The following is a 13,244-nucleotide window of genomic DNA, read 5'->3' on the forward strand; positions in this document are numbered from 1 at the left end:
GAGTGATAGTTGCTGGAAATGGGCCTCTATACCCCTATGTAGACATTGCACCAAAAACCAGACATTTGCAGCTAGAATAGTCATTTACCAAATTAGCAATGTAAAGAGTGTATTTCTTTAAAGTTAAGACTAGTTTAAAGTTATCTTCATTGAAAAGTACAGTGCTTTTCCTTCAAAAATAAGGACATTTCAATGTGACCCCAAACTTTTGAACAGTAGTGTGTGTATATATATATATATATATATATATATATATATATATATATAAACAAATAATGTTAGTTATCAATATTCCAATTAATAATATTAATATTTATTTATTCTATCATCAGGATCACAATCAGTTTAACAAGAGGAATTTGACCTGGTACACTGTTCCTCTCTTTGTACAATGCAATTTTCATTGTTGCTGCTTATTGTAAAAGGAAACACAGGCTACACTTTATTCTGCCCTCCCCGAATGTTGCAATTTAGTTTGACAAATATGTAAAAATTCCTTTGAATTAGACTAGAAAAAAATAACAAGGTATTTTACTTCACAATGAAGTCATTATAAAACTAACCACAAAAAATAAAGTACATTATATATACACATTAAGTGCACATGCTTGTAGAAATCACCTTAGATTAATAATATAATTTGGAATAAACTGAAAAAAGCGATACAATTATGCAGGATGAATGCTGAGCTCTAATGCCGCTAGCTTAATGCGAATGTACATGCACACAAATTAGCATGGTCAATCGCAGGGCACATACAGTATATAAACAATCCTTCACACTAAGATTCAGATCTGTGGACAATATGCAGTCTACAATGAACCTTTTTGGAATGTGGGAGGAAACTGGAGTGCCCGAAGAAAATCACACACGCACCTGGACAAATGCACACTCCACCCAGACACCCAAAAAGAGGTTCGAAGACGTACACGCGTAAATTTAGACGTTATTGTCGGTAGTAATGTCAAAAGATTTAGGGCAATTAACAATGGCTTGAACAAAAAATGCATTAATTAGCTTAAAATACCTTTCTCTTCAACTTTCTCTACTTACTTTTACCGGGTGTCAACTTGTTTAGGTGCGCGACCAGCTGACGCGCTTCTGACAGGCGATTTAGATGCACCTTTTCTTTTTCTTTTTTTTCAATAAAGCAATTTTTTGTCAAGTGATTAATTCTATTAATCAGATTACTCATTATTAATCACAGCTGAAGAGTGTTAATCACAGTTTATTACTCGCCTGTATATTTAAAGTCTGCTAAAGAAAATACCAATATTTGGACACAAATGCAATTTTGTTGTCAGAATGTAATCAAAGCTCATTTTTAAACGTTTTAGTAACTGCAAGTCATTAATTTGCTTAAAACTTGGTGACAGTAAGTATATTAAGAGCACATCTTGAAAGTATTTGCAATAATATAGCAAACAAGGTACAGATAGTAAACACACCAATGAACAATTTTACATAGTGCAGTATTTACACCTGCATTTACTCTTTAAAAAAGAAGTAGGCACATAATAGAATGATATTTGCATCCTTTAAATCAGGGGTCCCCAACCTTTTTTGCACCACGGACCGTTTTAATTTAGGCATTATTTGTAAGTACCGTCTTTCCAATGTGTGGCAGTGTGGTCCGTAGAGACTGCAGTGGTACTCAGTTGTAATACACTTTTCCACTATTTGTAGCAGTAATGACAATATTAAACAAACAGAAGAAGTCTGGAGAAAAAAAATCATATAGAAATTTCTTAGGTGCAAAAATTATGACTAAAGTGGCAAAGCTGTGATTTAATTTGCACACAGTTTATTTAGTTAATATATACACTATTAATTATTATTAATTGAATTAGAATGTATTTATTTTAGCACTGCGTAATTGTATGTACATTTATTCTTCATCCGTTTTTACGTGTCCCTTCTTTTGCAGCATATTTGATAAGTATTTATTTCCGGAATCCGCCTTACATAAGCCTTGATAATAATCTTGGTGATTAATAAATAGTTTCATATAATTTGACAAGGCTGTACATTTTTTTAGAAATAACTATCAAGAGTAAATGACTTATTCAGCGTTAATATTTAAATGGGAAAGTTAGGCCCGAGGTCAAATAGGTTATGAACCTCTGGTTTATACTACCGGTATATACAGTACTTTCAACCTGCCAGGGACTGCGGGTGGAAATTAGCCTTTGGCTACAATCTTGCACATTTACATTTTATATGTTCATCAATTTGCGTTGTCCCATGTAATATATCCATCCATCCATCCATTTCCTACCGCTTGTCCCTCTCTGAGTCGCGGGGGTGCTGGAGCCTATCCCAGCTGCATTCGGGCGGAAGGTGAGGTACACCCTGGACAAGTCGCCACCTCATCACAGGGCCAACACAGATAGACAGACAACCTTCACAATCACATTCAGACACTAGGGCCAATTTACATAGAAAGACCCCGAGCCCGGGGATCGAACCCAAGACCTTCGTATTGTGAGACACACGCACTAACCCCTGTGCCATAATATAGATATTACAACAAATCACGCCTTCTCATCAGGAGTTTTATCATACATCTATGAACAAGCTTATTGGCAGGTCTAGTGGGACAGACAAAAGTTAAGTCAGATAAAATGTCGTAGTATATAAATTTAATGTTTTTGTGCGGCCCGGTAGCAAATGCGTCACTGACCGATACCGGTCCCTAGACCGAGGGTTAGGGACCTTTGATTTAGATGCATTAAAAATAAGCTGAGTCAATTACACATCTTAAATAGATTGTATTTTACATCCTCTCAGTTGTTTAAAATGGGTACAGTAGATATCAAGTTACGTATAAAAGTGTGACAGCTTAAGGAACTCTAATTCATTAACTGTGGGAATGTCAGAGATTAAGCAGTTATGTCTATTGGTTGTCCGTTCTATGCCACCGCGTCACCCGACTTGCTAATGTTAGCCAAATTAGCTCATGTGTGTTGAACCTCACTACTGGGAGTCGTGTAAAAAAACAAGCCCAGCTTCCTCATGAACATGACATGATGTCACAGTTAAGGACTACACTAAAGAATGTAAACATCTGGGACCACAGAAGAAGCGTTTCATTGCCGTATGGAGGCAGCGCTTATCACGCTTTCAAACCTTACAAGAGCTCTTGTATGCAGCTTGAAACCCTCAGCCGTAGAAAAGAAAGACAGACGCAGCAATTTATCTATGATTGCAAAGTTATTGAGTTCATTTTCATTTACCGGATGATTGATTGACTTACTACTATCAACACAGTCCAACAATTGTATACTTTTTTAATGCGTCTGGACATCAATGCTTTTTAATGCTATTTAAGGCGTTAATTTTCGCATAATTCATTTAATGCCCCACGGAAACCCTGTATGTGCTTTGCTTTAAGATGGTATTTTAAACTGGTTGTGCACCGATGAGAAAGTTTGTCGCTGCAATGCCAACAAATTACCTCAGTTTTATCCAAAGTTCCATCACAGTGGGTTTTGAAGTAACTTGGCTGCCTCTCATCACTCATCTTTGCATAGTGTAACAATAGGCGCCAACTTCTGGGTTTACGTGCGGCCATAACAAATTGTGCGCTTAATTTATCATAACGCGATAATTTTTTTTAAGAATCACATGCGTTAACACACTAACATTGACAGCGCTAATGTTATTTTATATATATATATATATATATATATACATACATTTAAATGTTTTTGAGATTGATTGAGACTTTTATTAGTAGGTTGCACAGTGAAGTACATATTCCGTACAATTGACCACTAAATGGTAACACCCGAATAAGTTTTTCAACTTGTTTAAGTCGGGGTCCACTTAAATTGATTCATGATACAGATATATACTATCATATATACTATCATCATAATACAGTCATCACACAAGATAATCACATTGAATTATTTACATTATTTACAATCAGGAGTGTGGAGGGGGGTGGGGTGGGGGGGTGGGGATATGGACATCAAGTAGTGGACATAGAGAGAGAGAGAGAGAGAGAGAGAGAGAGAGAGAGAGAGAGAGATCAGAAGGCATAAGAAAAAGAATCTGCATTTGATTGTTTACATTTGATTATTAGCAATCCGGGGAGGGTGTTAGTTTAGGGTTGTAGCTGCCTGGAGGTGAACTTTTATAGCGGTTTTGAAGGAGGATAGAGATGCCCTTTCTTTTATACCTGTTGGGAGCGCATTCCACATTGATGTGGCATAGAAAGAGAATGAGTTAAGACCTTTGTTAGTTCGGAATCTGGGTTTAACGTGGTTAGTGGAGCACCCCCTGGTGTTGTGGTTATGGCGGTCATTTACGTTAAGGAAGTAGTTTGACATGTACTTCGGTATCAGGGAGGTGTAGCGGATTTTATAGACTAGGCTCAGTGCAAGTTGTTTAACTCTGTCCTCCACCTTGAGCCAGCCCACTTTAGAGAAGTGGGTAGGAGTGAGGTGGGATCTGGGGTGGAGGTCTAGAAGTAACCTGACTAGCTTGTTCTGAGATGTTTGGAGTTTAGATTTGAGGATTTTGGAGGTGCTAGGGTACCAGGAGGTGCATGCGTAATCGAAAAAGGGTTGAACGAGAGTTCCCGCCAGAATCCTCAAGGTGTTTTTGTTGACCAGAGAGGAAATTCTGTAGAGAAATCTCGTTCGTTGGTTAACCTTTTTGATTACCTTGGTTGCCATTTTATCACAGGAAAGGTTAGCCTCTAGAATGGAACCTAGGTAGGTGACCTCATCTTTCCTGGTGATGACACTGTCACCTACTTTTATGGTGAAGTGATTGACTCTCTTAAGTTTGATGTTGGACCCAAACAGGATGGATTCTGTTTTACCCAAGTGGATGGATAGCTTGTTGTCACTCTTTGTTTCATTGCAGCTATTTGACAAAATAAAAAATAAAAATGTATTTCTCATTTGTGTAAAATCAGCACACCATCATGACAGTAAAAACCAGAAATGTAGACTTTTTTACAAATGTATTAAAAATAAAAAAAACTTAAACATCACATAAGTATTCAGACCCTTTGCTCTTTGTTGATGCACCTTTGGCAGCAATTACAGCCTCAAGTAATTTTAAATGCAATGCCACAAGCTTAGTACACCTATCTTTGGGCAGTTTTGCCCATTTTGCTTTGCAGCACCTCAAGCTCCATCAGGTTGGATGGGAAGTGTTGGTTTTCATCCATGATGTCTCTGTACATTTCTGCTTTCGTCTTATGTCTAGTCAGGGAGGTGACCAATAACCCGATGATTACTCTGTCAGAGCTACAGCATTCCTCTGTGGAGAGAGGAGCACCTTCCAAAAGGACAACCATCTCTGCAGCAATACACCAAGCAGGCCTGTATGGTAGTGGCCAGACGAAAGCCATTTCTTAGTAAAAAGTTTGCCAAAATGCACTTGAAAGACTCTCAGACCATGAGAAACAAAATTATCAGGTCTGGTGAGACAAAGATTGAAGTCTTTGGCGTGAATGCCAGGCATCATGTTTGGAGGAAACTTGGCACAGCTCATCATCAAGCTAATACCATCCCTACAGTGAAAGCAAGGTGGTGGCAGCATCACATTGTGGGGATGTTTTTCAGCGGCAAGAACTGGGAGACTAGTCAGAATAGAGGGAAAGATAAATGCAGCAACATACAGAGACATCCTAAATGAGAATCAACGCTTCCAATCCAATCTGATGGAGCTTGAGAGGCGCAGCAAAGAGGAATGTGCAAAGAAGAATGTCCGAAACTGCCCAAAGTGGCTTCGTATTCAAAAATACTTGAGGCTGTAATTGCTGCCATGGGTGCACCAACAAAGTATTGAACAAAGGGTCTGAATAACTTTGTATATGTGATTTTCGTGTTTTTAAATTTAATACATTCGCAAAAATTTCTACATTAGTTTTTTTCTGTCAAGATGGGGTGATGAGTACACATTAATGAAAAATAAATGTTCATTTTTTGATTTCAGCAAATGGCTGCAATTAAACAAAGAGTGAAAGATTTAAAGGGATCTGAATACTTTCCGTACCCACTCTATACTATTACTGCTTAGGTATCATTACAGACCTTTTTAGGAGGTGTTCCTTCTCAGCCCCCTTTCCCTTTGTCTCACCATTACCTTCTTGTTTTAGGTCAGCTTTCTGTGAGACACACATTGAAATGCAAATAAAGAATACGTAAGATTTTAAGCACAGTATAAAACAGGCGGCCGAACTCTTAAAGGGGAACGGCACGTTTTTTGTTTTTTTTACCGATAATTCACAATCACAATCCTAATTAGAGACAAGACCACATATCTTTCTTAATGCATTCTAACTCTTAAATACATCCACTTACAATGGAGTAAAAGGGAGCATGAAGTCAGCACATTACTATTCGGATAATAAAAAACTAATATTCATTTAACTCTATTTACATTTTGAGACCTTAATGTTAAGCATATCTCTTAATCCGCTGACATCACACTTAACAAAATGTCACACTTGGAAAAAAAAATCCTCAGACCGTTTGGAGGAAGTACGAAGGAAGGCAAGATTGTTTTATAAATATCTCTGCAATGCCTCCACAGTTTGATTTCACATTTTCAGGACTAATGCAGATCCCAAAAACACAAACAGGTACTAACATGTAAAATTAGTTGGTTTTGCTTAAAAGGGGCCCCTTTTAAAGCATGTATATAAAAAATTGATGGAAGTGTTCAGATGTTTTTTTAAGAGCATTATAGGCAGAATAGAGCGACTAGTTTTATTCACTAGAGTGCATGAAAAAAAAAAAACATGTGGTCTTGTATTACATAAGGATTGTGAATGATAGGCAAAATTCCCCAAAAAGTGCAGTTTCCCTTTAAGAGTAGCCTGATCTTTTCTTATCTGCTTGATGACTGACCTTGAGCTGCCTCACACGGCGCGATTGAACCCTCGCGGGTGATGATGAACAGCTTGAAGAAGAATCCGATTGTGAGTCTGAGTCAGAAGAGGAACTTGAGTTTTGAGTTTTGGTTGGAGCAGTAACAGGGTTGCCATCTGCCTGCTTTTCCTTGTCAAGTTCATTTGTACTGCTTTCTTTGACATCCTCAATCTGGTGTTTGCTGTCGATTTCCATCTTCTCTTGTTTCATCTGGAGCAGCGATTGACTGGTTCCTGCTGAAGTGGCAGACCCTGCCTCCTCTGACTCCATCTTGTGCACCAGCATAGAGAGGGGGCCCGGCCCGTGTTTCGCAGGGGGCTCGGGACTGCTGGAGCGGGAGCTTGAATCAGAGTCTTGCCTCTGCAAGGCGGCAGGTGGGACACCCCTTGCAGCATCAGAGCTTTCTCCCTCCTTGTCGTCGTTGTCTGGCGGACTCTGCTTCGGAGTATCTGGAAGGCGATACAGGTCAGGAGGTGGCGAAGGAGGAGGTGTTGGGTGGCGTAGCTGCATCAGGTTCTGGTGCGGCTGTGGTGGTGGAATGTGCTGCGGAAGCTGAAGCTTTCGTTTGGATCTTGCAGCAGCAGAAGGTGCATTCGCGGGCATCTGCGGAGGATGCGGAGGGGCTCGGCTGCCTTTTCGTGCTCCACCAGGACCAGGCCCCCAGTCCTCCTCATCCTCACTATCACTGTCATCATCTTCATCGCTGTCCTTGTGGACCTGATCTCCGGCTTCCATGCCAGCAGATCGGCTGAGATGGAGGACAGAGTGGGCTGATCCCCGCTCTCTGGGCGCCGTTCCCTCTTTCTCCTGGCCTCTGGACACAGTGGGGGGAAGGCCCTGGCGGTCTGGCTGGCCCACAACCCGCACTGACAGAGAAGCCACGGCACGGGGAGGAGAGGGTACTGGCGGCTCCTTGTGTCCCTGAGGAAAACTGGCTCTCTGTCTCTTTGCTCCTGGAGCCTCAGGGGGCTCCTTGTTCATCATCATTCCCTCCCCCATCAGAGATCCACCTCCCACCCTCTCCTCTGTCCTGTTGAGTGGGTGTTTCTGCTGGGCAAAAATACTCAAGTCAGTCAGGACTGCATATATTTCGGTACAAGTCAAAATGTTGGATGCAAACCATGTCAAAGACACAGGACGAGCTGTCATCGTCGGACTGGTCTTCATCTTCTGGTACAGCGAGACTTTCTGACAGGGAAATAAAGGAGAAAATGTATTGTCAATACAAACTAACTTAGCATATTCTCTTAGTGTTAAGAGTTAATCGGGTGTCTTCTGCAGAATTAGCTAGGCTAGTCTTTATTAACTAGTTATACCATCCTCTCGCTCGGCCTCTTTCTCCATCTTTTGGCAGAGGAGTTCTTGCTGCTTGGCCAGATACTGCTTTATGAAGCTATTCTGGCTCATCTCTTCCCCAATCTGCCATTAGAAAACAAAATAGGACAATTAAATGCCAAATTAAAAAGTCAAAAGTGCAAAACAAAACAAAAAAAGTATTATCCATATAACCTGAGAGTTAGGCTGCAGCCCACTATGTGAGGAGGATGACTTTTGCAGGTTCTCCAGCATAAGAGCCTGCGGACAAAATGCATCAGAGTAATAGATCAGATATTTTGCACACAAAATGCAAGGATTATATAACACTTATAGTTTTAACAGTGAGCATAGTTTGTGCGGATATAGTTTTCTTGTGGGTACACATCCCAAAAACATGCATGTGAGGCTAATTGAAGATTAAATAAATTGTCAGCTGGGATAAGCTCTAGCTCATCCATGACCCTCATAAGGACAAACAGCATTAATATAATTGGACAGCAAGTTGGCCCCACAGTCTGAAGATCTCCATTCAAACTTGTGTGGAGTTTACATTTTCACCATGCGTGTTTAATCAGGGTGGTACCTCTTACATTCTGTGTTATTTTGGTGCATAAAACAATATTAACGTAGGACTCATTCAACATAGAATTTACTTACTTATCTTGTTTAGGAGGATTACAGAGTATTAAAGAGTATTTTGACCACAATGTTAGGTATAGCTATATCTAAGCGCTAGATTGATAATTAGTGCTACATATGTTGAATGTAATTTTAAACATTTGTATGCACATACGACACTTAAGACCTTCAGCATATCATTATGTGGACCTAAATTATGGAACGCATTAGGCAAATCATTCAAACAATGTACTAACTTGATGCAGTTTAAGAGGTTGTTCAAACAAAGTGTTTACAATGTATGGGGAAAAATAATATTTATTGAGGGTGATTCGTAACTGACTTAACTATTTATGAAGAGAACTGTTGTATTTAGTAAACATTGACTAAACATAACTGTACTAAAAATTGAAGACAGGAAGTGAACATATAAGAAACTGCTATGAAGTGGAAAAGGGGGTAGGATTTAATAATATCTGCTTCTTCCTACTCCTTTTCGAACAGGTTGTAAAGAGAAATGGAAAACATGTGATGTATCATGTCGAAACTGCATTCATGTGCGAAATAAACTTAAACCAACCAACACACGGCGGTGTGAATTAAAACTAGCAGTTTTGATTAGATCTACAGTATTTACGTTACAGCAAGTACAGCATGCCTGCGTAAAGAACGTGTCCAGTGTGGTTTGTATTGATGAAAGCCAAGCTCTTTATAGCCTTGATACAGTTGAGGCTTTAGCAAAAATGACACCACAACATTGGCTTCGAATAAATATAGCATGTTTTGCACATTTAAAAAAAATAGATTGTGTTGGTACGCGCGCTCCCGTCGCTTTTAATTTGTACAGAGTGAGCGCGGTCACGTACAGGCCTCGACTTGACAGGTGCACATACAACAGTGTGCAACACCGTACCACAACTACTTACCCAGTCGGCCATTAAACTAGCTTCCTGCTTAGCTACCCCTACCACAAACACCGAAACTCAAGAGATTCGATGTCATTTCATGCGCCATGACACTTACTGTATTCGCGCTTTGTAGCCCACACATACACAAGCATTCATATACACATCGTTAACACCCCCCACCCCCCTCAAACTTGTCCAGACTCGACACAAGCCGCCCACAAGTCCCCCCAAACTTACCCCTTTAAGTCGCTGAATGAGTTTGTTTTTCGCTCCGCTCTTCGGTAGGTTTCTCCGCTCCAGCGCAGCTTTTAAATCCGCGACTCGGAGCGACTGCAAAGGTTGTCCATCAAGCGTAATATCCTCGTCCGCCATTTTGCTCCCTTTGCTTGTCTCAAGTACTCAAGAGCGTCGTTACGGCCGCTGCTCGGCGTCACAGCTCGGCCCTTTTCGGAAAACATCGGAAAGCCTGAACAAAAAAAACAACATAGTGCTGGGCCATACATATGAGAACTCGGGATATCCAAGGTGGCCATTTTAACGTCCAACAGCAAATTTTAAAAATAGGATTAATTACTAAACATTACAATAATTTGTTTTGTCATATAAAATGTTTTTTACAGATAGCGTACCTATATTGCAGTGGTTCTCAACCTTTTTTCAGTGATGTACCCCCTGTGAATTTTTTTTAAATTCAAGTACCCCCTAATCAGAGCAAAGCATTTTTGGTTGAAAAAAAGAGATAAAGAAGTCAAATACAGCACTATGTCATCAGTTTCTGACTTATTAAATTGTATAACAGCGCAAAATATTGCTCATTTGTAGCGGTCTTTCTTGAACTATTTGGGAAAAAAGATATAAAAATAACTAAGAACTTGTTGAAAAATAAACAAGTGATTCAATTACAAATAAAGATTTCTACACATAGAAGTAATCATCAACTTAAATGCCCTCTTTGGGGATTGTAATAGAGATCCATCTGGATTGATGAACTTAATTCTAAACATTTCTTCACAAAAAAAGAAATCTTTAACATCAATATTTATGGAACATGTCCACAAAAAATCTAGCTGTCAACACTGAATATTGTATTGTTTCATTGTAAAAAATGGAATAGCCTACTTGATTTGATGTTCAGTTTATGAACTTACATTCATATTTTGTTGAAGTATTATTCAATAAATATATTTATAAAGGATTTTTGAATTGTTGCTATTTTTAGAATATTTTTTTAAAATCTCACATACCCCTTGGCATACCTTCAAGTACCCCCAGGGGTACGCGTACCCCCATTTGAGAACCACTGCTAGTAACTATTACACAAAAAGCTTCAACATAACCTTCATTTTTGAACCCCATCTGCAAGGCTAATTATACTGAACAAAAATATAAACGAAACACTTTTGTCTTCGCTCCCATTATTGAGTTGATCTCAACAGCTTTTACTATATACACACAAAGTACCATTTCCTCTCCAATATTGTTCATAAATCTGTGTTAGTGAGCATTTCTTTTTTGCCAGGATAATCCATCCCACCTCACAGGTGTGGCATATCAAGACGCTGATTAAACGGCATGATTATTGCACAGTTGTGCCTGAGGATGCCCACAATAAAAGGCTACTCTGAAATGTGCAGTTTTGCTTTATTGGAGGTCTGGGGTGGGGTCAGAAAAGTAGTCAGTATCTGGTGTGACCACCATTTGCCTCACGCAGTGCAACACATCTCCTTCACATAGAGTTGATCAGGTTGTTGATTGTGGAATGTTGGTCCACTCCTCTTCAATGGCTGTGCAAAGTTGCTGGATATTGGCAGGAACTGGAACACGGTCTTATACGCTGATCCACAGCACCCAGGTGCTATAGTGTCCTGGGGAAATTAAGACACTTTATCCACCTGCTCCCAGTGCCACCCACACTGCTTTAAATAAAACTTAGATAATGGATTTCACCATGTTATGCGCTTTGAGTCACGAGAGAAAGGCGCTATATAAATATAATTCACTTCACATCCCAAACATGCTCAATGGGTGACATGTCCGGTGAGTAAGAACTGGGATGTTTTCAACTTCCGGGAATTGTGCACAGATCCAGCAACATGGGGCCGTGCATTGTCATGCTTTCGAGTGAATGGCACAACAATGGGCTTTAGGATCTTGTAACGTAACGTTACCTGTGTGCATCAATAAAATGCACTTGTGTTTCTTATAACATATTACGCCCATACCATGACACCACCCCCACCACGGGTCACTCGCAACGTTGACATCAGCAAACCACTCTCGCACACACGCTGTCTGCCATCTGCTCCGAACAGTGAAAACCGGGATTCACGCGTGAAACGAACACCTCTCCAAAGTGCCAGACGCAATTTGAATGTGAGTATTTGAACAACTAAAGTCGATTACGACGACAAATTGCAGATGAGCTTCCCTGAGACGGTTTGTCACAGTTTGTGCAGAAATTCTTTGGTTACGCAAACCAATTGTTGCAGCAGCTGTCCGGGCGGCTGGTCTCCGACAATCATGGAGGTGCACCTGCTGGATGTGGAAGTCCTAGGCTGGTATGGTTACATGTGGTCTGTGGTTGTGAGCTTTTGGAGACGGCTTATGGTAGAGAAAATAAAATTAAATTCGCAGGCAACAGCTCTGGTGGACATTCCTGCAGGAGCGTGCAGCACGTCATCTGAGGCATTATGCTGTGTGATAAAACCGCACATTTCAGCGTGGCCTTTTATTGTGGGCCGCCTAAGGCCACAATAGGATTCTACTGTCACGACTGAGGCAGTACGTGGGCATCTCAGGTGTAGCCCTAAGCTGGTTTCAGTCCTACCTAACTGACCGGAGTTTCTCTGTGCAGCTAGGAGACTTTCTCTCCTCGGTGGCCCCCCTTACCTGTGGTGTTCCTCAGGGGTCAATCCTGGGTCCCATACTCTTCCTACTGTACATTCTACCTTTAGGTGAAATCCTGGTCAAGCACAATGTCCCATTCCACTGTTATGCCGATGATGTTCAGATCTATTTACCTCTTAAGGCCACAGGACAGGTCGCACTTCAACCACTGCTTGACTGTCTGACTGACATTAAAGCATGGATGAGTGCTAACTTCCTCAACCTTAATGAGAGCAAGACCGAGATAATCATCTTCGGCGATACATCTCCAGTCTCGTCTGTCAGTGCTCTTGGTCCTCTGGGTGTAAACATCCGGTCCTCCGTGAGAAATCTCGGTGTGATCTTTGATAGTGCCTTCAAATTCACCAAACAGGTCAGCTCAGTGGTTAGTACCAGCTTTTACCATCTCAGAACCCTAGCAAAGACCAAGGCCTATCTCTCCCAGAGCGACCTGGAGACTGCTATCCACGCCTTCATCACACACCGGCTAGACAACAATAACTCACTGTACGCTGGCATTGATCAGGCATCACTCCGCCGTTTGCAGCTTGTGCAAAACGCGGCTGCCCGTCTCACCAGTACCAAAAAACGCGAGCACATCACCCCAGTGCTGGCCTCA

At 40.7% G+C, this 13,244-nt stretch overlaps 1 protein-coding gene across 2 annotated transcripts in view; it reads right to left on the minus strand.

Moving 5' to 3' along the window:
* Window positions 1-10,151, minus strand: part of acin1b (apoptotic chromatin condensation inducer 1b) — a 30,617-nt gene extending 20,466 nt beyond the window's left edge. The window contains exons 1-6 of one of the 2 annotated variants that reach the window (XM_062065981.1): window positions 9,977-10,151; window positions 8,406-8,471; window positions 8,213-8,315; window positions 8,017-8,084; window positions 6,876-7,943; window positions 6,057-6,130 (exon numbers count right to left, since the gene is read on the minus strand). In XM_062065981.1, the coding sequence (XP_061921965.1) occupies window positions 6,057-6,130; window positions 6,876-7,943; window positions 8,017-8,084; window positions 8,213-8,315; window positions 8,406-8,471; window positions 9,977-10,111 (1,514 nt within the window). In that variant the 5' untranslated portion in view covers window positions 10,112-10,151. Of the gene's footprint in view, window positions 1-6,056; window positions 6,131-6,875; window positions 7,947-8,016; window positions 8,085-8,212; window positions 8,316-8,405; window positions 8,472-9,976 lie in introns of both variants that reach the window. The other variant, XM_062065980.1, reaches the window with a different exon arrangement.
* Window positions 10,152-13,244: the final 3,093 nt, after the last annotated feature.

This window comes from Entelurus aequoreus, linkage group LG12 (genome assembly GCF_033978785.1).
Source record: "Entelurus aequoreus isolate RoL-2023_Sb linkage group LG12, RoL_Eaeq_v1.1, whole genome shotgun sequence".
In the NCBI taxonomy this organism is placed as follows: domain Eukaryota; kingdom Metazoa; phylum Chordata; class Actinopteri; order Syngnathiformes; family Syngnathidae; genus Entelurus; species Entelurus aequoreus.